The sequence below is a fragment of the Labeo rohita genome, chromosome 18 (assembly GCF_022985175.1).
Source record: "Labeo rohita strain BAU-BD-2019 chromosome 18, IGBB_LRoh.1.0, whole genome shotgun sequence".
Classification (NCBI taxonomy): domain Eukaryota; kingdom Metazoa; phylum Chordata; class Actinopteri; order Cypriniformes; family Cyprinidae; genus Labeo; species Labeo rohita.
Genome location: NC_066886.1, coordinates 22,930,362 through 22,958,112, shown reverse-complemented (window position 1 = coordinate 22,958,112; position 27,751 = coordinate 22,930,362). Strand labels below are relative to the sequence as shown.

The 27,751-nt window shown below is 38.3% G+C and overlaps 1 protein-coding gene across 3 annotated transcripts; it reads right to left on the bottom strand.

Moving 5' to 3' along the window:
• Positions 1-1,359: 1,359 nt before the first annotated feature.
• On the bottom strand, positions 1,360-27,353 carry mthfsd (methenyltetrahydrofolate synthetase domain containing). 3 transcript variants are annotated; one of them, XM_051135572.1, is made up of 9 exons: positions 27,209-27,353; positions 27,010-27,113; positions 15,872-15,937; positions 15,661-15,792; positions 15,404-15,517; positions 14,714-14,804; positions 13,680-13,792; positions 7,408-7,533; positions 1,360-2,155 (listed from the first exon to the last, which is right to left on the bottom strand). In XM_051135572.1, exons 1-9 carry the CDS (start codon positions 27,234-27,236, stop codon positions 1,652-1,654), a joined length of 1,278 nt encoding a protein of 425 aa, XP_050991529.1. In that variant the 5' UTR covers positions 27,237-27,353; the 3' UTR covers positions 1,360-1,651. The 3 variants fall into 3 exon arrangements, with proteins under 3 accessions (XP_050991529.1, XP_050991531.1, XP_050991530.1); XM_051135574.1 differs by lacking the exon at positions 15,661-15,792 and having other exon boundaries at positions 15,824-15,937; XM_051135573.1 differs by lacking the exon at positions 15,872-15,937 and having other exon boundaries at positions 15,661-15,774.
• Positions 27,354-27,751: the final 398 nt, after the last annotated feature.

The following is a 27,751-nucleotide window of genomic DNA, read 5'->3' as shown; positions in this document are numbered from 1 at the left end:
CTCGAAATTGCAACAAAAATACGATGTCAAACTACATGCGTGTTGTACTAAGGCCCACTCACTTAGTCTCTGAAGCACCCTCAGTGTTTTGATTCTTGAATCAGGCCTGCTATATGCCAAAGAATTCAATATAATTAACAAAATGATTACATTTAGAAGTTTAAATAACTTAATTGGCTGTAAATTAAATAATTCCCCAAAAAAGAACGGTCATAACTAGGTATACCTTATCATGCATTATTCGTATACGTGATAACTGTCTGAATGTTTCACACCAGAGATATTCAGCTAGAAGAAGAAAGTATACATATACTTTTGAGGTTTATTAGCCTTGTGTTTCGTGTCATAGTTTTATTCGTCTTGATTTCTCAAAATTATAATATTGTGTGCTTTTCCTGGGCGAGCCGGAGCGAACTGCTGTGCATTTGCAAGAATTTACATTTTTGAACACTTGGAATACAGAACTGTAGTTGCATGGGAAATGTTTGAAGGAAAAGGTATTCTTTTTATAGATCGAAGGATACAATTCACTGCCATTAAACGGACAAGTGCAAACACAATTTTTTTCTTTCTTTCTTTCTTTCTTTTTTTTTTTGTGTGATCCAAAAAAATTAACAACAATATCAGGTTGACTAATTATTTACTATATTTACCAACATTATTCCATAGACAAGCCGTGAAAGCGTGAATAAATTACAAACTACTAGAGAGAGAAAGAGAGAGAGAGAGATTTAAATATTTAAGTGTCATTAATGCAAAATACTAATCAACCAATCTATTTAAAATAGTATTTTTAGTTGAAGTTCACCTGAATGAATAGCCTAACCAGTGACAAAATTAGATTAATCAGATCAAAACTGTTTCAGCTGGCTAAATCTCACTAATGTTGATATTCAGATGAAATTACAAAATATTAAATAACTAAAAATTATATATATATGCGTGTGTGTATTTATTTATTTATTTATTTATTTATTAAGTGACCCGTGGTTATCGGAAAACGCGGCTTTGCTTACTTAATGGATTCTTAAAGTTTATACAAATTACTAAAACACATAAAACATGCTGCAGCGTTTATGAATTATAGGGGAAAAACATTACATTTACCATGAGTATGATATTAATAAATAACAACAACAACAACAATAATAATAATATTAATAATAATAATAATATTCTGTAGAACTGGTCGGCACTGGTAGTTTTTTTTTTATTTTATTTTTTATTTTTTTTACAAAAGTTTTAAACCTTCTAGCAAAGAAAAGAAAAGAGTTTCATGTTACTTTATGAACTCTATCAATACAATTAAGTATACACTTAAGAAATACCCTTATAGAAGAGCTGGTATCATAAAATATGCCCATTTATAAACACTGTTTATTTTTAACAAGAAATGTATAAGAATAGACACTTAAAAAAAAAAAGCAGCAGCATAATAAACACTTTCAGACACTTTTAGCAGAACTTTCATGACGTTTTCATGACATGCTTTTTAAAGATTCTTATATTTATTGTGTGAGAGTTAACCATTTGCAAGCATACAAGAGAGTTATAGATAAAAAAAAATAGAAATGTAAATTCTTGTTTAGAAAGGTATACAGATCAGAATGCTGGATTAAATACACTATCCTCTATAGAAGCATGGAACCTTTTACCACCCCATCTGGTATCCTCTCTGGGTCTTTGGCCTCTGACTCCTGGCACATTCAGCATGTAGGGTGCGGCCATTAATGGAGAGCTTTTCAAAAGCAGTGAGAGCGTGCTCTGCACTAGTGTAATCAGGGTACAGCAGGAATGCTCTGTGCTTTGTCCCCTGCCAGCTGATTCTCAGAGGAACAGCTTCTTGTTCTCTGAGCAAGCTTTTCAACTCACTCACACGTAAACCAGCTGGAACGTTACTCAGGCATATAGTGGTGACAGAACTTTTAGGAAATTTGTGGTCAAATCCAGCACACTTGTTATCTTCAGAAGATAAATCTTCACATTGCAGCTCAGCTTTATGATGACAATTAGGCTGCCATTTTAGCTTGCTGGATATCTTAGTTTCATCCTCTTCAGCAGGCATTGTCTTTAAAGTAACATCTTCCCCAGCAGCCTGCTCCAGTGTTCTTAGTTTCTTCAGAATGGGTATTTTCTTCAGTATTTCTGTGTGTAACTGAAAGCATTAGTAAGTTACTATGATTAAGTTAATCTGAAGAGATCATCTGAATAGAGATTTATTTTTCCTGTTAAGGTTAAGGCATTACTTTGGAATTTAATTATCTCAGACCACATTGTTAAACCAAACACAAAATGTCCCTTAAGTATGTAACTTTGGTTCCCTGAATAGGGAATAAAATGCTGTGTCAGTAGCTGTTCCTCATAAGGGAAAGTCTTATTCCCTATTCAGGTAACCAAAGATATGTATGGAAGTTTTTCCTCTTGATAGGTTCACTTAATGCTGCGTTGGTAGCTGATGCGTTGGGAACCTTATCGAACTGTGACATGCCACAAACATCCCTAGCAAAAATGGAAATAGGATGAAAATACCTTGAGCTGCCTCATCCCACGCAAAAAAAAAAAAAAAAAAAAAAATGGGAGACAAGTGAATGTTATCTCAAAGAAACTCCAACCAATATGTGCTTAACAGAAAACAATGCCACAAACACTTGTAAGCATGTAGAGGGCTGTATCTCCAGAAAAACACTCTCACAAAAACTCCATCACTGAACAGACTTATTTAGTCTTCTCATACTCTAGCCAGGACTGATGGAATCAGTTTGACTTGTGGAAAAGTAATACAAGCATGTCCACAGCCATGTATGAACTATAGAGCATCCAGTCTAAAAACTGGAGGCAATAGGGTGAACCACAGTCGACATAGAGCTGTCTCACTACAGGCTGTCTACAGGCTAAGACAAATCACTTCCTGATGAAAAAAATGATTAATTAAATAAAAACCTGTGGAAAGATGGTGCAGGTGCTCTGTTGTGAGCACTTGGTTGCACGGTATGGAAGTATCTTAAAGGGTTACTCCACCCCAAAGCCGTCTCCACCACAAAAACGTTTTCTCCGTTTATTTACATTTTGATTCGAACGAAAACAGCGTACCCGCATGACGCAGCTGACAGAGAAGAGGGTAAGCTGTTTGCGTACAGATGATGTTATCCAAAATGGCACTACGGTGATGCAGATGAGACTAATGGTTGAAAAAAAGTCGTTATTTTTATTTTCCTTGCATACAAAAAGTATTCTCGTCGCTTCATAAAATTCAGATTGAACCACTGATGACAATGCCTTTTTTACTTTTTTGGGTCTTGACAGTGGTATTTACCTGGCAGTCAATGGGATGGTCAAAATCCTCCTGTTTTCATCCAAAATATCTTAAATTGTGTTCCGAAGACGAACAAAGCTTTTATGAGTTTGGAACAACATGGGGGTAAGTGATTAATGACAAAATTTTCATTTTGGGGTGGAGTAACCCTTTAATGCTAAAGCTTCAAAATGCTGGTGATGCCACTGTTTATTAAACAGTAGTATGGTCAAAACCGTACTACATAACGTTGTACACAATTTAAAGTGTTCATTTTAACATGCATGTCTGCAATAACATTACAAAGAGTCTTTGATTGCAGAAGTCTTTGTGCTACACTTTGTGTAGTAAATGCTGTGTGGAATTTATGCCATATATAGTATTGAGTGTTTCTCGACACTTCACTTCATTTTACAGTGAGTTGGACCTTGTTGTCTGTGCTGCAGAAAGGCACTGAAAAGATTTTGAAAAATTAACAGCTCAAACATTAATATCATAATATTTTTTATATAAGATTGTATTTTCTCAGTTTGTCCATTGCTCATTTGTTTACCTGAAACAGGTGTAATGGTAAGTTTATCCACCTTCTCCTGAACATGGATGTTTCATTCAACTCATACCGGAACGATGCTTTACCTTACCCAACTCTGTTGTTTCTAGTCAGATTGACACATGCGGCAGCATTTATGAATTTTATGTTTGTCATGTGACAAAAAGTAGTCACAATAGCACTGTATAATTGATATAGGCTTATTTTATTTATTTGTACCTTTTTATTCCAAATATTCCCATAACATGTTAACTATATCATGAAATATCTCGATTCTCAAATATGTGTAAGTAAATGCATTTTGCACTTTTAGAGATTATGTTAGTTGATCTATAATGGGTGATGGGCAAAGTAGCCTAATAGTGTATTCTATTAACTATGGAAAAACAAACAAACAAACAAAACAAAACAAAACAAAAAACAAAAAACACCTTTTTACTTAAGCACCAGCTATTTTCTTATTTAGCACCCAAACTCTGGAACATTCTACCTAAAACTGTTTGGAAGGCTACACATTCTGTCAGTTTAAATCTAGATTAAAGACCCATCTCTTTAACTTGGCCTACACGTAACTAATTTCTATAATCCAAATCTGTAAGGATTGTTAGGCTGCAGTAATTAGGTCAACCAGAACCGGGAACACTTCCCATAACAACTGATGTACTCGTTGTATTGTAAAAAAAGAATAGCATCTACGCTAATTATTATTAGTCTGTTTCTTTCTTATTCCGAGGTCACCGTAGTCACCAGATCCAGTCTGTATCCAGATCAGATGGTCACTGCCAGTGTTGTGGAAAGTTACTTTTAAAAGTAATGCATTACAATTTTGTGTTACTCCCTGGAAAAGTAACTAATTACGTTACTTAGTTACTTTTCATAGAAAGTAATGTGTTACGTTACTTTTGCGTTACTTTTTAAATCTGGACAGAGCTTGCTTCTTTGTTTTTAATATAAAACAATTCAAACGTAAAAGCCCTTTTATACCAAAAGTGAAATGAATTCACCTCAGGCTGAAAGAAAAGTACATTTATGCAAGAGATCACTCTTCAGCTATAAAAAAAATGAGGCACAAATGTTAGTTTATCTAAAGTAATTTTTGCTTATTAATATGGTTGAATTGCATCATCAAAGGTCAGCGGCAAAGACACTGGTTAATAAAATGGGATTAAATACATAAAGGATATTTGTTTTATTTAACATATTTAATTATTGCAGGGTTGCATCATATTCTGAGTTTGCATTTCACTGTTTTTATTCATTTTGAGGAATAATGAATCAGTTTTTTGTGAGTGAGATGAATTAATGCATGTTCGCATTTAGTCTAGAATACAGTAACATCACGTTTATTTCCAATTTCCCAACAGGAGAATGTCAATCAATAAATGGGGAAAAAGTAACTGGCATTACTTATTTGAAAAAATAACTCAGACATTTCCTTAGAAATTAAAAAGTAATGCGTTACTTTACTAGTTACTGGAACAAAGTAATATTATTACGTAACTCACGTTACTTGTAATGCATTACCCCCAACACTGGTCACTGCAGTCCCCCAGATCTAGTCCGTACCCGGCCCAGATGGTGGATCAGTATCTTGAGACAACCTCTACATCCCTGAATGTCAGTGGGGACCAACTTATTAAATAATGTAAATGTTCAAATACAAAGAACATTTACATTATCAAAGAACATTTTTACTGACTTCAGTGTAGAGTTCAAGCACTCTCAAAAACTTCATTAAAATCACTGAAGCTATTTACACTGTGAAATTAATATCTTCCTTACATGGTACGCACATCTGCACTTTGTTGTTTATGATGAGAGAATTCGCCAGAGAGCAGAATTCAGTCAGCGAGTGTGCACACTGAACAAAACAATGGCATTTCAGTGATAACTCATCTGAACCCTTCTGACTGGTCACTGCATTCATAAGCTAAACAGAATGGAGTGCGATTGGTTTTAATGCAGTTGTCTGTGAGTGACATCACTTCCAAATACAAACAAGCCACATAGTATAGTCACATCCCTGAGACTGACTGACAGAGACATCAGAAATTCAAATATTAAATAAATTGCATTTTCAGTTGAGTTTTGACAGGTTACATGCACAACGCAAAGAGACTGAAAAAGCAGACGTGGTAAGTAATTTTGCTATTTAAATATGACAGGCTCATAACTCATAAGACAGAAGAAGAAATACAGTTGCAAATAGACTTTGCTTTTCCATTTAAACATTTGACAGTCACTGTGCATTCGTGAAAATGAAACACTTGCAGTTGGTTCATTTTGTATATTTGAACTATGAATTAACTCAATACTGCATTGTGTCTGGACACTACTTGGTATTGTGATACTTAAGCTGGTATAGTATTATAAGATATTTTTATGGAATCGTGACAACCTTTCTGGTTATGGTGTGTCTCAGGGAGGGTGGCATCAGCGGCAACAGTGAACAATTTGGTGCGTTTCTAAATGGGCTTCAGATATTCGTTATACCAGGGCGGTGTCCCCAAAGAGTTAGATAGCAACGCAGCATCAAGTGAATCAATAAAAGGGAAGACATCAATTCTGATTCCTGAATCTGATTTTACACTACATAAATGAAAAATGCAGAGCATGTCACCAAAATATAAAACTACCCCAAAAGGCAACACAGGGAACAGCACAAGGCTAGGGGGTCATGGGAACACAAGGTCAAAAGAGAATTGAAAAAATAACTCTATCCAAAGACATTCCCCAAACACCTTTTCTGCTCCCAGTCTGCCATTTTTCAACTACACTGTAAAAAATAAAAAACACAATTTGTTGAGTCAGCTTAAAATAATTTGTTACCCTGCTGCCTTAAAATTTAAAGTTTGGTCAACTAAAATAAGTTTAGTCAACTTGAAATGTTAAGTTGTACTAAGTAACATTTCAAGTTTCACAAATATTTGTGTCTGTTAAACTTAACAGATGGGTAAGTAACCCAGCTGCCTTAAAATTTTAAGTTGATTCAACTCAAATATCTAAGTTGTCACTTAGTATAATTTAACACTTCAAGTTGAATAAACTTTTTTTGAGTTGACTGAACTTAAAATTTTAAGGCAGCCAGGTTACAAATTATTTTAAGTTGACCCAACAAATTGTTTTTTACAGTGTAGTCAATTCTTCACTAACACCCACGGACCGCTTGTAGAACATCTGATGCATAAGGCACACAAAATGGGAAACACTTTGGGAGTTTCATAGTCATCATCTGACTTTTCAAGGAATTTAGGAAGATGTGTCTCATTCTATAATGGTCACCATGTATCAGTATCATGATAACTAAATGCTGGATTTTCAAAAGTACATGAAGTTTATGGCACAGACTCATGCAATTGTTGCAGTAAACTTGCACAACTTGCACAAAGTTGCAGGGACACTGACTTTACATTTTCATGATACCATTTCAAACATATAATCGCATTGGCGTTGTGTTAGTGATGAGTCCTAATCAATTAACATACATACACACTGAGGACTTTAAGCGAAAAATATAAAAAAGTTAAATGGTCACATTGTTTTAAGGCAATGCAGATACACATACCTTTGACCAAATGATGCCTTGTGGTTTGGGGTATAAGCATTCAGTTCTGATGATTCTTGTTGGAGTTAGAATAAAGTCAACTGTGAGGTCATGACTTTCAATGAGTTCCTCTGGAATGTCCACAACCTAAACACATAAATCAGGTTGAATGTGAAAAACTTCAGCTTTAGCTTAAAGACTGAAGACAGGGAATTCTTGTTCAAGATGTTCTTGCAGACAGGATAATTCATGTTTCCATCAATTATTGCTACCCAGGCCCTTATTAAAAGATGACTGAAAATCTTACACTTGGCATTATTTTTGGTTGTTACTATCAATGTGGTTAGTGTAAAACATATTAGTGACATGCTAAAATGTGCAAGAAACAACCCACATAATAGTAAATCATAGAGAGAGACATAATAATAAACTAACTGTAAATCATAGAGATCAAAAGGTAAAGGGGGTGGTGTTGCTGCAGTTTATAGCAATAATTTTAGTATTTCTCAGAGGTCGGATTTCAAGTATAATTTGTTTGAAGTAATGGTGCTTCATGTAACATTATCCAGAGAAACAGGTGTTAAAGGGGTCATTGGATGCCCATTTTCCACAAGTTGATATGATTCTTTGGGGTCTTATGAAAAGTCTATAATATACTTTGGTTAAAAATTTTCAATGGTTGTGCAAAACAACACCCTTTTTACCTTGTCAATATGAGCTCTGCAAAAATCATCTCATTCTGGTCGAGGCTGCTTTAAATGCAAATGAGCTCTGCTCGCCCCGCCCCTCTCTTCTCTCTGTGGAGAGATGAGCCCGTTTACTTTAGCCGCATTTAGCCGCTAAAATTGCTAACTAGCACATTATTAGGAAAGGCGATCACAAAGATTTATAAAAAACCCTTATACTCCTGCTGTAAGTGAAGCTGGATCATGAATGATTTGCACGAACATAGACACATTTATGTAGATTGGGAGACGCATTCCCTTCACAAACAAATGTAATCTACTGCATCTTCAGCATGTCGGGAGTAAATGACGCCCACTACATTCATTATTACATCCAGCAACACAACACCTCAATCGCTCAGTCGGAGATATTCTTGTGTAACTTACATCCCTGCTCCGTCATCGAAACAAAGAGGGTGGACTGTGACAGCTGATCTGAGGTAAAACGCTCATGTCAATCAGCTATCATGGGAGCAGCCTCTGTCGGTGTGACACCACAATGACAGGCATCTGAGAATGGCTCGATTTGAAAAAGGGGATATTATTTTTACAGATTAATTAAAAACCACTGCATGGATTTTTTTATCATTATAGGGTAGATTTGTACATACACTGCCAACACACATTAATGTTCAAACAACATGTAAAAGTGAACTTAGCATCCGAGTACCTCCTTCTACTGGGCAGTCAGGACAGTCCACCATTATAGTTGAGTTTGATGCACACACTCCTGTCAGTCTTCTTGAGCCTAAACTCACCCTAGAAGTTAAGAATGTGCGAAACCCAGCAGTTACATGGCATGCAGATAGCATCAAAGTGCTAGCACAGCCCCATGCCCAGTACCAAGTTCATCTATTGAGTCAAGTGATGACAGTTATGATGCTGAGCCCGAAGAAGTCTCTTCTGACAAGAGTGCCTTTATTCCAAAGAGGTATAAAAAAAAGACAACCCTTTAAGAAGCCAAAATCAAAGTCACATACCCCGGGCTCAGACAACAAGCCTAATCCTACTGTGAGGCAAAAAGTGCCAAAGCCTGTAGCTAACACACTTACAAATGATGACCTAAACCCACCTGAGATACAGCATATAGTGGTTGAGCATGTCATCAAGAATGATGTTTTCCCAGGTGAAGCTGACTTTGATACCTGGTGTCTTCATGTCAACCTTCTGTTGCAGGATTCTCTTCCTGTAGATGTCCAGCGAAGAAAAAACCTAGAAAGCCTCCTACAGCCAGCTTCTGATGTGGTTAAGCAGCTTGGATCCACAGCTCCTCCTAGGGACTATGTGAAGCTCTTAGACTCTGCACATGGCTTAGTCAAAGACGGTGATGAAATCTTTGCCCGTTTCCTGAACACTAACCAAGATCCTGGTGAGAAAGCATCTGATTACTTACAAAGATTACAAGCACTGCTTAGCACTGCTGTTAGGAGAAACGGTGTAAAGCAGTCATCTGCAGATCGTCAGTTGCTGAAACTATTTCAGCTTGGCTGCTGGGATCAATCATTAATACTTACTCTTCAGCTGGAATCCAAAGCAAAGACTGAATGACTGAAGTTCCAATTCTGAAGTTGAAGCCAACACGGAAGTGACTAAAACTGCAATTCATCGACTGGCCGCTAGATACTAGCTGCAAAAGGGAGTCAATCCCATAGACTCCCCATGTTAAAATGCCCAACTTTACAGCAGAAAAACACACGCAGCACATGCAATCACTCTTCCAGCTAACTGCTGCTTAGCTTTTTGTTTCATCAGCTCTATCTTCACTAGAGAGGAAGTCAGCTAAAGAGAGAGAGCCAAATGTTACGTCCTCCGCTACTAAAGTTGGCCGTAATGAGGTATGTGCCACCAATCATAAAAATAAGATCACTTTTGACTTCTCTGACTCACCTCTCTCAGAAGAATGGAAAGACAGAATCACAGCAAAGCTCAACTCCATTCCAGAAGTATTTGCCACCGGTAACCTTGACTATGGGCACACTACAGCTGTCAAACACAGAATTCGTCTCTCAGATCTGACACCTTTTAAGCAAAGGGTGAGGCCCATTCATCCCGCAGATTTTGAAGCTGTCAGGCTTCATCTCCAGTAGCTTAAAGATGCAAACATCATTTGTGAGTCGGATAGCCCCTACGCTTCACCAATAGTCGTAGTGAAAAAGAAGAACGGTTCTATCCGACTGTGCATAGACTACAGGAAACTAAATAATCAGACGATCAAAGATGCCTATGCACTGCCTAATATTGAGGAGACATTTTCTGCATTGACAGGATCCAGATGGTTTTCTGTCATGGATTCAAAGTCAGGTTACTATCAGGTGGAGGCTGAGGAGGAAGATAAATCCAAGAAATATAATAGGAATTTAATAGGATGCCACAGGGGGTTACAAATGCACCTAGTACATTCCAGCGTGTCATGGAAAAGTGTATGGGCACCTTACACCCCAAAGAAGTCCTTGTCTTCCTCGATGATCTCATTGTCTTCTCAAAAAGCCTGGAGGAACATGAAGAACACCTCATGAAAGTTCTGAACCGACTGAAAGAGTTTGGTCTAAAACTCTCTCCAATCAAATGCCACTTTTTTATGAAATCTGTCAAATATCTTGGGCATATTGTTTCAGCTGGCCGAAACCAACAAACATCAGTGAGCTAAAATCCTTTTTAGGCTTCACTGGATATTATCAAAGGTTCGTGAGAGTTTACTCCAAAATTGTCCAACCGTTGAATGCACTGACCGCAGGTTATGGTCCACCACAAAAAAAAATGCAAAAGGGGTTAGGCCCATCTCAAATCCTGATTTTAAGAAACGTTTCGGATGGTAGATGGTACCCTGTAGATGGACCCCTGAATGTGACGATGCATTCAAGACAATAATAGAGAAGTTGACCACAGCCCCAGTGTTGGGGTTTGCAAATCCAAAACTGCCGTATAGCTTACATACGGATGCTAGTCTCCAGGGTCTGGGACCCACCTTGTACCAGGAACAAGATGGGCAAATGAGGGTGATTTCCTTTGCCAGCAGAGGGTTGTTAAACTGTGAGAAGCGTTATCCCACCCATAAGCTAGAATTCTTAGCCTTAAAATGGGCTGTGACAGACAAGTTTTACGATTATCTGTACGGGGCCGAGTTTACCATCGTGGCTGATAATAACCCTCTCACATATATATTTACATCCGCCAAGCCTGACGCTGCAGGACATACTCTTAACTTCAGCATTCAATATAGAGCTGGAAAGAAAAACCAAGATGCTGACGGTCTCTCGAGACGACCTCATGATCAGGTAGACACTGATTCCAGGGACCTCCTTTCCTCAGGAAGTAGTAAAAGCGTTTTGTCAAAAGCATCAACTGCATGGACCCACAGTAGAAAGCAAAGATTCCGATATACCTCTAGCCATCGATGCCAGTGCTATCCCCATTGAATTCTCCCAAGCTGAGTTCAAGCACACTTCCCAGGATGTCGCAGCAGGACTGGGCTGCAGAGCAAGCAAATGATTCTGTCATTAGTAGAGTGAATCACCTCTTGAATGCTGGAAAATTAACGCAGTAAGAACCCCGAGAAGTCCAAATCAAGATTCGTCTGATGGACAAACTTGTAGTTATGGATGGGGTCCTGTACCGGAAGCGTATGAATACAGGAGAGCCCCTCTGTCAGCTAGTCCTACCTCGTAAATTTAGAGAAGTTGCCCTAGAAGCTTTGCATGACTCAGTAGGCCACATGGGAGTGAAACAGACTTTGGATTTAGTTCGTACACATTTCTACTGGCCCAGGATGTCCTTGCATTTCAAAAACAAGATTAGTACCTGTGAGAGGTGTATCAGAAGGAAGGCAAAAGCAGAAAAAGCATTTTCCCTTGTTAACATTGAGACCAGCCGACCTTTAGAATTAGTCTGCATGGATTACCTCTCTCGAGCCAGATGGCAGAGGTACTAAGAACATTTTAGTCATCACTGATCATTTTACAAAGTACGCTGTAGCAATTCCCACATCTGATCAGAAGGCAAGGACAGTTGCTAAGGCACTTTGGGATAACTTCTTCATTCACTATGGCATACCAGAATGCCTGCACAGTGATCAGGGGCAAGACTTTGAGTCTGCTGTAATCAAAGACCTTTGTCTACTCCTGGGTATAAAGAAGACTAGGAACACTCCTTAACACCCACGCGGGAATTCCGTGGAGTAACGCTTTAGTATGCATGTTGAATAAATTTTGTTTAGTTCAGATGAAGAAGCCTGCTGAAAACGCATGAGGTTAGCATGCGGTCCTAGAAGATTAAGCAATTTTGTTGTATTTCTCAATTTTAATGTGTATCCTCTTCCTTTAAGATTGTTAACAATTGCACAAGGTTCAATCTCATCCTGTCACTGAGGGATAAAAACCGTTTTGTTTACGACTTTTCTTTAGTGAGAACTCTGGTGAGTTTTGCTTGTTTATGCATTACTTTGAATTTATAGACATTCATCTTTCTTTATCTATGTTATAAAAAAAAAAAAAACAATCAGAGTCATATATGAAGTTAAGAATCTATTTTTGTATGTTTAAAGAGGGTTTGTACTCATACTGAGTTAATTAATTGGTGTACGACGCTTGTTAATCAGTTTCGGTTAAATGATCTCATCATTCACAAATATGTAAATGCCAATGAGAGAAAAGCAATACACTACACAGAGTAATGTCGCATTTCTATGTCAGTTTAAGCTTGTTTACGTTGACAAATGTTACGAGCATGATTAACGTACTCAAGGACATTTTGTGCAACGTATAGAAAATATCGTTGTTGAAGCTGATGAAATTCAGAGATGTTTAATGCACTGTTTTGTGCAGATTGGTTTTTTTGAACGCTGATTCTGCTTGTGAGATTGTTCAAACGGCGAGACAGAGCCCTTATCTTTGATTCATTGTGATTCTGCACAGATCCGTTGAAGTTTACAGCTAAGCTGAGACATCATTACACGCATACACACTACCCAGGTAGTAAATATCATAAAAAGGCCTTTACACACACACTGACATTTGAGGATTTTATGTACATACAAAGGAATTGAAGGACCAGTGAGACTTTCTTTTATTTCTTTTGGATTCTTGCACTTCCTGAACATTGGACTAAATTGCAAACCATCTTTTCACTTCATTTTTCTGAGGTTGAGTGGAAACCAGAATATTGATATTCCTTCACATTGTGAAAATTGTTCAAAATATCTTTTTTTTCTTGTGTTGTATTAAAAAGTGCCGGCTGTTAATTCCGTTACTATAATTGGCCCAATGAGTCATTATTAAATCCTCTTAGAGTCGTACCTAGGCTTATTTTAAAATTTATGAAGTGTAATACCCAGAATACTTATTTTGTTGCCCCGTGTTACATGTGCAAATGTTTACAGCCCCTGATTTTGAATGCCAGTGAATGATTTCACCATTTGTAATAGCTGTGTATGAGTCCATCATTTGTAACCAGTGTGAAAGGGAGTTATACAAATTCTTTCAGCTTCTATTTCAGTCTTTAATTTTAGGCATTTTTCACTGCATTCACCACAATGAGTAAAACCAGGGAGTTACTACATAACATATTACTAACCTGGCAATCATGAACAATGGTGATGACCACAGTGGATTCACACATGGCTCCCATGCATGCCATCATAGCATATTCCATGTCTGCAAAGCCTTCACCTTTTCCAATTCTGTAGCCTATTGACATTAGATAGCATCACTGCATTATAAGAAGATACAATTCTCAAGTTGTCCTAAGTAGAGGTCTGCATGGGCTTTAAACTGAAGCCCGAACCCGGCCTGTACCTGAGATCGTCTGACCCGACCAGAGCGGCACTGTTAAATGTAGAGCTCGAACCCCACCCGAACCCGAAATTGTGCGTATGCCATTTGCCGTGTTGTGACAGAGAGACCGCTAGATCAGGCACAAGAATAAAACATATTTCCTTTTAAACATAGCCTATACAACAAAGGCGATGCACACCTTATACATAAGAAATAATCCAGTTAGCATAAGCCTTAAAAGATTTTAATGCACGACTTGGAGGAAAAGGGTAAAAATTATGGTCATTTTCGTCAGCTATTGCTCATTCTAGCATTGTATCTGCTTTAAATCAGACACAGAGATGAAGTGCAGTAAGATCACACTTATTTGAATGAATTAATTATAACATTTATTTGAATTAATTAGCCAGAGAGAGGGAAATGAAAGTTGCGTGTGTGATTACCTGCTTCTGTGCATCTCTCTTGCTACAAACAATAAAGCCGAGTTTAGCTACAGCGATTTACCCACTCGTTGCTGAGAAATATAACGTAGCGAGTCTGTATCGATGCTATTAATAAAACTTTCTCTGTGCCAGTGTTTCTTTGTTTGCGCTGCCCATTCTCTGATATCTGTGCTCAAGTAATATATGTGTGTGTGTGTGTGTGTGTGCGTCAGTGAAAGCGTAGCCTACTGCATATAGTTTTATTATAGCTACAAACCGAGAACAAACCGAACCCGAAGCTATTCATTAAACATTAACCCAAACCCGAACCCGACCCAAAACCCGAGAGTATTTTGGGACCCGCTGGGCTCGGGTCAGGCAGCAGACCTCTAGTCCTAAGATGCAGAGTTACCTTTTTCAGATACAGCCACTGATCCAACTACGACAAGATCCACATAAACTTTGTCATCCAAACCAACTGGAACACTGAACTCTTTAATACCCTTAAGCACAAAGAGTTTGTTAATTGTAACATATGTAAGAGACTGCAGACACACAAAACATTAGGGATGGACCGAAATGGAAATTCTGGGCTGAAACCGAAACCAAAAATTCTGGATGCACTTGGGCGAAAACCGAAACCGAAACTGCTTTGTAATTATTTACTATTTTATTACTTTTTTATTATTATTATTTAACTCAAGTTTAATGACACTAAGTTTAAAAAACACCATCTAATAAAATAACCACACTTTTACTGAATATAACACAATAAAATTGGACAGACAATTTTATTTATTTTTATATATATATATATATATATATATATATAATTATTTTGTTCTATGCACCCCGATAAGATATATATATATATATATATATATATATATATCTCACACCGCACGGACAGCAGCTAGGATAGTGAAGCTAAACACTGCTGGGTGGTGCAACACAGCGCACTGCACCATACATATATTATTATATATTTTTCGGCCGAAAACCGAAAAATACCACTTTCGCCCGATAATAATTCTCAGTGGCCGAAAATTCGGTGCATCCCTACAAAACGTAACACATAACACATGAATATACATGACTTTACCTGAGACGTAGAACAAACACGCAGTTCTTCTTTGGTTGCACCTTTTGGTGGAATTATCCTGTTAAATAATCCAGTTTTTAGCCGAGGAGTTGGAACAAGCAATGTTTTTCTTGCCTGTATTCAAACATAAAACGGGATATGAATTATGTAATGGTATTAAATTCATTTTGTTATACATACAATACAGAATACCACACAGGTTGACGATGTACATTTAAAAATGTGGCCTGCAGTTGATAGCATTCCAAACAATATACCTGCAGAGAAGCTAGTCGAACCCCTTCTAGCGGTTTATCAGGATCTACCTTGACCACAGCAGCTTTGATGAAGATCTCAAAGAGTGACACCTTAGCACATGCCTCCAGTGCACCCTGAAATTGGGGATAGCACTGGATTAGATATTACTTAAGTGGAACTTACTTCTAAAATAATGAAGCGTGCATGTTCCTGAGGTCTGTCCGGATTCACTTTGATCACTCTGCTGGATCTGAACTTCTGCAGATCTGGGAGTCTTTTACAAGCATGAGCTGCTACCTAAACCAACAGTCGACATAATCCTTATATTACAGATTTGTGTAATATAATATAACATTCAAGTTGTTTTATTACGTACATGGTTAGAAATCGCTGTAGATTTAGCAGCACAGTACTGTAAAAACCTACAGTACAATACCACATTTATACATCACAGTAAAATACTGTAACTTTTATTGCATTCTGGGTCATTTTGATTTGGCGGGAATATTTTACAGTATTTTTTAGTGTTGCTGTAACCTCGCTGTAGCCTGACTGTAATATCGTCACATCACACAGACAGAACACAAATGCTGCTGACTGGAGAGAGAAGCAGAACGGCAAACTTCTGCAAGTTTGGTAAGTTCATTTGATTATCATGTTTTTATTATATATCGTACATGGTTTTTAGTGTGAAATGAAACCGCAAGTTAGTTTAGCCATGAACGTTGTAATCTAACTCCCTCAAAGCTGTAGTCGCTGCAGTTTGCTTCACAGTCACGGTTAATACTGGACACAGTCGCTTACTTAAACATGGTTGTAGCATCTGGACCAATCAGACATACATTAATTGTTACATTTAACAAATAGTCTTTAAACCCAACAAGCCAGCTATAGGCTGGAGCTCTGGAGACAACCCCCCAAAGCAACTAACACCCCAAAAGGGCTCAGTTGCCAGGATGACGATCTGATAAGAGGTTATATTGCCCAGAGGAATGCACATTTGCCCATGCTACATTTGCCCATAGGAAAGACACAATGCCTATAGAAATAGACTCTTTCCTATTCATTCACAGACAAACCTTTCTTTGACCTTTCTATCACACATAGCCCAGGTCATTGTGTACAGTATTACTGCATTGTATTTTAATTTTGTCTGTTGTATTTGTATTTCTACTGTTTTATGCATGCGTTATGATAGATGACTAGTCGTATAACCCACCTATGCCATGTTTGGTCTCTTTGAATTCGTATTTTGATGATCTAAAAGATGGTGTAAATTAGGTGTTGATACCCATGCAACATATTAGTGTTTTAAGAAACCTTAGTAGCTTTTGCAACATGCACTCATATGATGCAATTTTAATCATCCCATCAATCCAGTCTTACAAATCAGAGGTTTTGGGGCATTTTCAAAAATGCGTAAACTCATCCTGGCAGCTGTGATACAACCCATCTTAATAAGGGTAAATGCATTTTTTGCTACATTAGGTACAACTGATTTATCTCCAAGAAGGCATAATTGTGGTTCTACAAATAAATTAAAGTCCAACCACTCTTCAAGTATTCTCAGAATTTTATGCCAGAATGTTCATTTACTGTATATGTACTCAATTACTGTCTCATTTCAGCGTGGCATGCAAGTGATCAGTCTGTGGCACTGCTGAGGTGGTATGGAAGCCCAGGTTTCTTTGACAGTGGCCTTCAGCTCATCTGCATTTTTTGGTCAATACCCCATAGATTCTCTATTGGGTTCAGGTCTGGTGAGTTTGTTGGCCAGTCAAGCACACCAACACTATGGTCATTTAACCAATTTTTGGTGCTTTTGGCAGTGTGGGCAGGTGCCAAATCCTGCTGGAAAATGAAATCAGCATCTTTAAAAAGCTGGTCAACAGAAGGAAGCATGACGTGTTCTAAAATTGCTTGGTAAATGGCTGCAGTGACTTTGGTTTTCAAAAAAACAGAGTGGACCAACACCAGCAGATGACATTGCACCCCAAATCATCACAGACTGTGGAAACTTCACACTGGACTTCAAGCAACTTGGGCTATGAGCTTCTCCACCCTTCCTCCAGACTCAAGGACCAAGGACCTTGGTTTCCAAATGAAATGCAAAACTTGCTCTCATCTGAAAAGAGGACTTTGGACCACTGGGCAACAGTCCATTTCTTCTTCTCCTTAGCCCAGGTAAGACGCCTCTGACGTTGTCTGTTGTCAAATTCCTTGAGACATCTGTGTGTAGTGGCTCTTGATGCCTTGACCCCAACCTCAGTTCATTCCTTGTGAAGTTCACCCAAATTCTTGAAACGATTTTGCTTGACAAGCCTCTCAAGGCTGCGGTTCTCTCGGTTGGTTGTGCATCTTTTTCTTCCACACTTTTTCCTTTCACTCAACTTTCTGTTAACATGCTTGGATACAGCACTCTGTGAACAGCCAGCTTCTCTGGCAATGAATGTTTGTGGCTTACCCTCCTTGTGAAGGGTGTCAATGATTGTCTTCTGGACAACTGTCAGATCAGCGGTCTTCCCCATGATTGTGTAGCCTAGTGAACCAAACTGAGAGACCATTTTGAAGGCTCAGGAAACCTTTGCAGGTGTTTTGAGTTGATTAGTTGACTGGCAGGTCACCATATTCTAATTTGTTGAGAGTGAATTGGTGGGTTTTTGTTAAATGTGAGCCAAAATCATCACAATTAAAAGAAGTGAAGGAACGTTGTCTGTTAAAGCTGTTCTGAGCTCGGACAAGCTTGTTTGTGTTGGGGTGATAAGCTGATAAACGGTCCGTGCTGCAACCATTTGGTTATTGTCTAAAGGAAGACAAGTAACATCCAACCAAACAATGCAGATGAGCTTAAGGCCACTATCAAAGCAACCTGGGCTTCAATAATGCCCCAGCAGTGCCACAGGCTGATCTTCTCCATGCCACGCCACATTGAAGCAATAATTTGTGCTAAAGGAGCCCTAACCATGTATTGAGTTCATAATTAAACCTACTTTGGAGATCTTGAACATTTCTGTTTTGTATTGATCTTTGAGAAAATATTCTAATTTTTTGACATACTGCAATTTTCCTAAACTGTAAGTCATAACCATCAGCATTAAAACAAAGAAACACTTGAAATATTTCAGTTTGTGTGCAATCCCTGTTGGAAAAAAAACAAAAACAAACAAACAGCATATGCTGGTTAGGTAGGTTTTGATGCTGGGATGCTGATTTTAGCTAGTCCTTAGCTGGTTTATGCTGGTCCTTTGCTGGCTCTTTGCTTTTTCTATGATATTGAATTTTTGAGATGCACATGTATATGGTTTTAATTACTTTTTTTTTAACTCTTCTGAAATAAATATCAATAAACAATATGTCGCCATTATGACAATGTACCCCACATCTGACTGGAGTTAGATTTTAATAACATGGGTTGCAACTGTGTTACGGAGTGCGCAGACATGAAGCGTGAAGCGGGCGGATCCAATTGCATACTTTTATTTAAAGGACGAGACAAAGACATGGTCAAGGCAGGCAGGGTCAAACAGTGGCAAACAGGTATTTAGACAACAAGACAAAGAGTAATCCGTAACACAGGCGAGGGTCAATCCATGGCAAACGTTATCCGAAGGGCGAGACAATAGAATAATCCAAACAGGCGAGAGTTCCGATAGGCAGGCAGCGAGACAGACAAGACGATATAACAATGCGAAGGTTCAAGGCTTGGATGACAAGGAACAAGACAAGACTAAACTAGAAAACACGATTGAACTAACTGGCTCCGTACCGTTGCTAACACACACTACAAGTGTTAAATGCAAACCAATACTCGGCAACAACTGACAGGAAGTCCGGGGTTTAAGTAGTGTCTCTGATTGGATACAGGTGACAGCGACAATGGCAGATGGGAAACGTAGTCCGGGGTGTAGTAAACAGTCAGTGAAATGTGAGTGTCAAAGCGACCTCTGGTGGCAAGCAGACAGATGTACAGGAGTGGGTTCGTGACAGAGCCCCCCCACAAGGAGCGGCTTCCAGACGCTCCAAACACAAAACCATCCAAGTGGGCGGTGGAGCGGGGGCGGGACAAGGCGAGAGAAGGAGGACCAGGACCATGTGGTGGTCCAGGGGACTCAGGCAGGACCGGCGGAGCAGAGAACCCAGGCAGAGCTGGCGGGAGAGACAGGGCTGAGTACCACCGCAACAGGACAGATGGACCAGGAGCCCTCCAGGGCGGTGCAGGCGGACCAGGAGCCCACCGGGGCAAAGCAGACAGGACAGGCGCAGGAGGCGGCGCGGGAGCCCCCAGGGCGGAACAGGAGGTGCGGGAGCCCACAAATGGAGGTGGTGTCTACAACGATACAGAGTTCCAGAAGTGGAAAAAGAAAATGTCAAGGTCAAGGTGACGGAGATATGCAAGAGTGGCACCTGAGCTCGCAGCAAAGATGAGTGAGGCGGTGGATGTAGCCCACAGATTGGGCAGGCCTGTGTCGGATCGAGTGAGGGCCATTATCATTATCATTCCTTTTACCCCCCAATATTTATGGTTAATGGAAACCTTGAATCAGGCTAGTAATTAACTATTAAACCACACCTTCGATGCTTTTATAGGTGCTAACTTAATGTAGAAACCGAACAAGGAAGTTATCAGCACAATATGTCTGAAGCGCTGTTCTTGAGCGTTGCGCAAGTCACCGTATACTCTGTACGGGTTCGTTAGTGCGCTTGAGAAGTGTGATAAGATTTACACAAGCCATTCCTATCGCGGAGCTGATGGTCAAAAAGCCTATGTGATCTGTTTGAATTATTCAGAGAAACAGACACTTTAAAATGCTTTGGAGAAAGTTAAAACAGTATCTAAAACATGGCAAACTGAATCTTGGACCAGCATTAATATATATTAAAATCTTTTTTAAACTAGCCTACTCATGAATTCCTTTACAAGAATTTATCATGTTTTATTGTAGGCTTATTTATTGTATTTTATTCTAAAATGTAGTCTAACGTGTTGTAGAATTTATATTAAATTTTCTGTTATGGGATTAGATTTTTGCCTATAGATGTATATTAAAATTGTGGCATGTTGTAGCTATTGGTTCTAAATGTGCAGCCAATTCTTTTTTCATAACAAATGCTATGATGATTCATTTAAAAAAAAAAAAAAAAAAAAAAAATAATATATATATATATATATATATATATATATATATATATATATATATATATATATATATATATATATATATATATATATATATACATATATATGTATATATGTGGTAATGATTAATAGGCTAGTCTTATTATAACAAATGTTACAGTTAAGAAATATGGTACATGGCTTTTAAATATCGCAAAAGATGGCATAGATTAAATTAGGGCTCCTGACAAGCTACGCAAATCGCACTCATAATCGAATGCGATTCATCTGCAATTATGAACACGATTTTGCGTAGCTTGTCAGTGATTTATAGCTCTGTGTATTAATTGCCACTCCAGCTGAGCACACGTGATGGAGATTTACTACTGACTAAACGCGCATGATAATTGCATGCAATTTATTGTGCAGCCCTAGATTAAATCATTAAGAGCCTGATGAACTGATTAAATAAATATATAAGCAAACAAACAAATAAATAAACCTTCTGAGTGAGCATGACCCCGGGACTCTACTTAAAGAGTTCATACTTTAACTTTTTTACTTTCTCTTAATTGGTACTTTTTTATTTGTACAATTTTGCAGTTTTTAAAGTTATGTTCTATTAGTGGCAGAGGTTTAAGGAACTTGGTCAAAAGAAAAGCTTGTTCCCATTTTTGCAAAGAATTCAAACAGGATTTAATTTTCATTCAAGAGACTAATTCTTACCCTGAGAATTTTATTTTTTGAAAAAAAAAAGAAAAGAAAAAAAAAAAAAAAACAATGGGGAGGTGAGATGTGGTTAACTCATGGTTCCAATTACTCAGGTGGAATGGCAATTTTGGCTCATACTTTCCATGGAAAATGTGTGTGGAGCAAAGGGGACTCTAAAGGTCACTGGATAATATTACTGAATGATATGGATGACTGCAAATTTGACTCTTCAAAAGATGCAAACACTTTGTTATTAGGTGAAACTGAAAATTATGTCTTAAAAAATTAACTCTACCATGAGAAGCAACCCTAATGCAAAATTAATTATTGGTGGTGACTTTAATTTGGTCATGAATGGTTCCATGGATAGATTCACTCCTAGAGCAAACAGTGAGTATAGAGACCTCTTACATTTAAGTTACAGTCTTGACTTAATTGATATTTGGGGGGTAAAACACCCTTCAACTAAGCAGTTTACTTGGAACAACAAAAATTTCTCATTACAATCCCACATTGACCTTTGGTTGGTTTCTTCTTCTCGTTACTTATAGAAAACTTATTCACAAGCATTGGAACTCTGCAATTAATAGTGGTATGTTTGGTAAACAATGGTAACTTTTGGTAAAATTTGAAATAGGATGTGCTGTTAGGACCTATGGTAAAAGATTAGCTATCAAAAGGAAGGCAGATTTACTTGAAATTTCAGCTGAAATGAATAATTTAGTAGATAAAGGCACTTTCGCTTGAAGATCAGGTCTCTTTGAATAAATTCCAAAACAAACTTAAAATATATGAAGAAAAAGCCAAGGGAGCTTTTATTAGATCAATAAAACGTCTCGGTTACATCTGTAACCCTCGTTCCCTGAGAAGAGAACGGAGACGTTATGTCATAACTGACATATTTGGGGTCCTACTTGTGGGCCCAAGCATGTCTGAGCTTAAGAAGAAAAGGCCAATGAACATTGGGCAAGTGAAATTTGCATGCCAAGCCACTCCTCTGTACATACGGGTATATAAGATGGTGGCATGCATCCACTCATTCAAGTTTATGCTGAGGAGCCGAGATGCATCCCGACATTCAGCGCAGTTCAGGATTGTGGCAGGAGGACGTAACTTCTCCGTTCCCTCCTTCAGGGAATGAGGGTTACAGATATTACCCGAGACTTTCCCCTTCAGTTGTACTCTACGACGTTACGTCATAACTGACGCATTTGGAGTCTCCTCTGGAAAACGCCACAATTCTGAACCGCGTTACGTAGTTGAGGAACAGATGCTGACAGGCAAATGAAGCTCAACACTTAACCTTCCCAACGCCCTGTAAGCCAGATAACGGGCCCACCAGGGGTGCCAGGTATCTGAAGCAGCCATTGGGGGGCGGAGCACAATGACAAAATTTAAGCGTGGGAACTGGTAAAATAAAAAATCTGATAAGATACTAGGGCAAACACAGTGGAATAAACAGTGGAGAAAATGCTGAGACATTATGCCACAACCTTCAGGGGGTGAAGGAGACCCCCTGTTGGAGCACAGTCATGGACTGCTCCACCGTAATCCGGACTGCGGGGCAATGGAGGACCCAGAGTTCACTGTGGGGAACAACTGGGAGAAAGTGCACGGAGCCGTAAGCAATGGTGCAGCAAGCCGACACCGAGCCGTCCTCCTGCCAATTACCTGAAGTTACCCGCAACACATGGGAGTACACAGCTCAGCGGAAGAATTGAATCTTGCGCAGTGATGGGTGTTACCCGGCCCACAGCTCCTACGCATGTCTGCTAGTGAGGTGCTGTGTACCATGTACCAGGAGTAACTCTTTGTAGAGTGGACACAGCTCACCTTGGCACCAAGAAGCTAAGGTGAGGCACCTACCACCCAACGGGCCCACCTCTGCTCAAGGACAACAATACCCATCTGCTGACCCATAAGCAAACAAGACCTGCTTGGAGCGTCTAAGTTCTGGGTGTTGTCCATGGTAAACGTGCATGGCACGAATGGGACACAGCACACTCATAGAGGGGGCTCTAGCCTGAGTGATAATGTCTACCACGGCCTGGGAAAGGCCAGTGAGGTCTGCCGCATCCCATCCAGAAGTCAGACGCACAGGTCCACAGATCGGGTGCCAGACTGTGCCCATTCCTGAGAAGAAAGTTCTTCTTCAGGGGAATCTTCCAGGGAGGGGCTGTCGTGAGGTGCATGAGCAACCCAGGTTCGGGTGGGCCACAAGACGCACCAGCAAAACCTGCTCCTCGTTCCCCTCGATCTAGCACAGGGTCTGTGCAGTAAGGAGTATTTGTAGACCCCAGATCCAGCTGTGTGCCAGCACACGCCTGCCAAGCCATCGGTCAGGAAGAAGCTGGCAGTGGGAGGACTCAGAGAAGCAAAACAGGGGTAACTGAGCTTTGCCGAGTTGACTCCAGACAAGCTGGACATCGGGGTTGGAGTCGCCATTCTCAGAAGAGTGCTTTTTTGTTGTTGTTGTTTTTTTTTTGGTCGCAACTCAACTCTCCAAAAAAAGTTAATAGCATGTAGAAATTTGAGCCACAAAACTCCAGAGGAGGAGATGGCGGGCGAGTTGTAACAGGAGCGTAGACCACCACAGGGGTAGCCGTACGCTACCGTGGATAGTGTGTACTTGTCCTGCAGCATCGGTAGGAACCGGTGGAGGCAAAAGCACTGCTAGCAACTCGAAGCAACTAATATCGCTGCAGTCGAGGTCCTTTCCAGGGGCCCGAGGCTGCCTGCCGTTGAAAACGGCACCCCAGCTTGTGTTGGAGGCTTCCGAGATGACTGCCTGATGCCTTGCCACCTGGCCTAAGAGCACAGCTGCCAGTAGCGGGCTGGCAACGCTTATAAGCTTAGGAGGGAAACACGGACAGCCCCACCAGTTGGTGGCGTCTTGCGATCCCACACTCCTCCCACAAAGGGCAGCCGCTCAGCAGAATCTCCGGTGTCAGAAGATGACAGAGTGCGATAGACATCTTAACTTCCTCATGAGCACTAAACGAGACGCATCGTACGGGGGAGTGGCTTGGCATTCAAATTTCACTCACCAATGTTCATTGGCCCTTTTCTTCTTAAGCTGAGAGGTGACTGGGCTTCCAAGTAGGACCCCAAATACGTCAGTTATGATGTAACGTCGTAAAGTACAACTCAAGGGTAACAGTGGTTAGAAATGGGAGGAAAAAAATAGTAAATACTTCTTGAAAAATCTTTAAAAAAAAAAAAAAAAAAAAAAAAAAAAAAGTGGGTCAATGCAATTAGGAAAATTAAAATTGAGGGTGCTGTTTGTGAGGATAAAAACCTTATCTCATTCCAAACTACAGACTTTTTTAGTAAATTATATAAAAGTGACTCCTATGTTATAGACCCTTTTCCTATACTAAATTCTATTACTTTAAAGAGAACTGTTAGTAATGACTATGTTCTATGTTCTAAAAATATTATTGGAGGAAGTTAAAGAGGCCATTATTAACTTAAAAAATAATAAATCACCGGGGAGTGATGGGTTGAGTTCAGAACTATATAAAACCTTTCGTGACCACTTTTTATTGGCAGTTTATGAAGAATCATTTGTCAGTGGATGCCTTCCATCATCAATGAGAGAGGGTGTTATAAAATATACTCTTTTAGTTAATAATTGGTGCAATTTTATTTTTAGAAAAATTGGAGTTGTTGAATTTGTGTTACAGTGCCCCTTCTCACTTCATAAATTACCCATTAAATTAGCAAAATTTCACCAAGAGACTTTATTATTGTGGTTACTAGTTTACAAACATAATTTTTCACCTCATCATTGTTTTATTTGGAATAATCAGAATGTTGTTTACAGAGATAGTACTTAAATAACATATACTTTGTTAACCAGTTGACAGATGACAATGGCCAGCTATATTCCTTTTCAGAATTTTCAGGGCTTCATTAAAAGAATATAACACTGTATTTAATGCCATTCCTAGTGGTATAAAAACTCTATTGAAAGGAGAGCAAACCTTTAATCCTGTTTCTACATTTAACAATTCCATCTCAATAGAAGGGATTTTGATTGTTGAGGACAAATTCAATAACCGCTTTGTTCGAAATAATAATCAACAGAAAGTCTGTTCCAGGATCTTCTGTTAAATTGATGGCATTGTACAATGTTAATTCAAATGTTGTTTGGTCTCTTCCATACAAATATTTATTAACAAACAAAATAAAAGAAGTCACATTTAAAATATTACATAGATGCTACCCTTGTAATAGTGTACTCAAGAAGTATATGCAAAATATTGGAAAATATTTCTGTGATATAGCCATTGTACATATTTTTGTGAATGTGTTTTTGTCATTTTTTTTCTGGAATGAGTTAAATACCTATCTCTCAGAAAAAAAACAAAACAAACAAAAAAATGTGTACTAACACTTTTGATATTATTTTCTTTTATTTTAACTCTAACTCCTGCATTCAATATATTGTTAATCTTTTTTATTATACTTGGCAAATTTTTTATTCACAAGTGTAAATTGTGGGGTAATTTTTTTTCTGGCTGACTATAATTCATGCATTTTGCCTTTGATGGGCATAAAAAATAATAATTCATAAGTCAAAAATTGCTTTCAGTGTTTAACCTTGTATAATTTCCCCCCTCTGGTTTATGTTATGTTATATGTTATGTTATGTTATCTATCTATTTGTTTGTTTGTTTGTTTATATTACTTTCTATCTTGTGTTATTTTATTTATTTATTTATTTATTTATTTATTTATTTATTTATTTATTTATTTATTGTATTTTGTCCTTTATTGTTTTTGAAGTTGTTTTGGTCTCAAAAGCGAATATTCTAATTTTTTGAGATATTGAACTTGTAATTTTCCTAAGCTGTAGTTCGTAACCATCAGAATTAAAACCATCACTCTACACTACCATCCTAATCTTCTGCTCACTCCCTGTCTGGCAGTATATTTATTCCCAATAGTGATGAAACTGAAACACAGTCATGAAACACACACAAAGACAAAACCTGTTATCTACAGCACCAAGAAAAATGAACAGACAGCAGAGGGAAAATAGTGAATAAAAATTATCTAGCATAGATGAAAAATTGAAAGCACAGTTGTAAAGCAGATAGGCAGTTTTAAAATTATTAAGTATAGCTATGTAAATACAAAAACGCAATATAAGTGTAAACACTTAATTTAGATGAAAAATGTATGTTTATTATCGTTTGAGTCACTTATCAAGTTGCTAAACATTGCCAAATAAATTTTAAAAATAGCTAAATTTGTTACTAAGTGATTTTGTAAGTAAAAGTTGCTATAGTCTGAAAAGTTGCTAAATTTAGCAACAACATGGCTAAGTTGACAACACTGGTTGCATTGCTAACTTTCAAGTAATAACGGTAATAAGGGTAATACTTTTCAATAGCCAAGCTTGTTTCTAAAACAACAAATACAAATAGCACCTTTTCGCTCGCTGATAAATAATGACTTTTGGTTGTAAAGAAAAAAAAAAAGACAACTAGCCCCGGTCTGCTTTATAGGGAGCCTTTGTTGACATTAAGAATACCTTGAAATTGGGAATTCTGTTGTGCACAGGTCGTGGGAAACTGGCTAGGTTTTTTGCTTCGATGTAGTTCCATACTTTATGGCGTATGTCCCATTTAGTATCCCCTAAATGTTAAAACATAACAAATCACCAGTTAAAAACAAACCTTAAGTAAATAACACAGCCAAAAAAAATTTAAAAAAAAAAAGAAAAGAAAAACCTTGATTAATTTTTATGACTGACTCCATTATGCGGAATAGTTCAAAGTTCCTGCTTCCACGAATCACATTTAATAAATGACGAAACAAAATCTTCTACTTGTAAGGTTCTTCTTCTTTCGACATTTACGACAGGCTGCAGATGCATACAAGGAGTATTGCTGCCCTCCTCAGTTAATCTGATGAACTCCAACTAATGGATTCCTTAATGATATCCTTATATAAATTCTAAATCTGTGTAGAACAGTATGGCAAGCCGTTCAGGAAATAATTCATGTGTATTGTGTGAATATGGATTGGTTCATTGGTTGAATGAATGGTTTAATGACAGACGCATTTGTTTATAATACATCGGTATAATCAGACATATATTAGTTTAGATACATCGGGTCTGATCACATGACCATGGGTTTGCTCCTGTATACGTTGGTTTGTTCAAGTAAACATTGGGCTCCTCAAATATGCAATGATTTCCTCGAATATATATCGGTTTCCTCAACTATGTATTGGTTAGTATATATTGGTTTATTCAAGTATATATTGGT

Coding starts and splice junctions, on each gene's coding strand:
- mthfsd (XM_051135572.1), bottom strand. CDS start 27,236: ATGGAGTCAGTCATAAAAATTAATCAAG. Junction 7,534..13,679: donor CCATTGTTCATGATTGCCAG/GTTAGTAATATG, acceptor TTATGTGTTTAG/GTTGTGGACATTCCAGAGGA. Junction 2,156..7,407: donor AAGGCATCATTTGGTCAAAG/GTATGTGTATCT, acceptor TAATGCTTTCAG/TTACACACAGAAATACTGAA.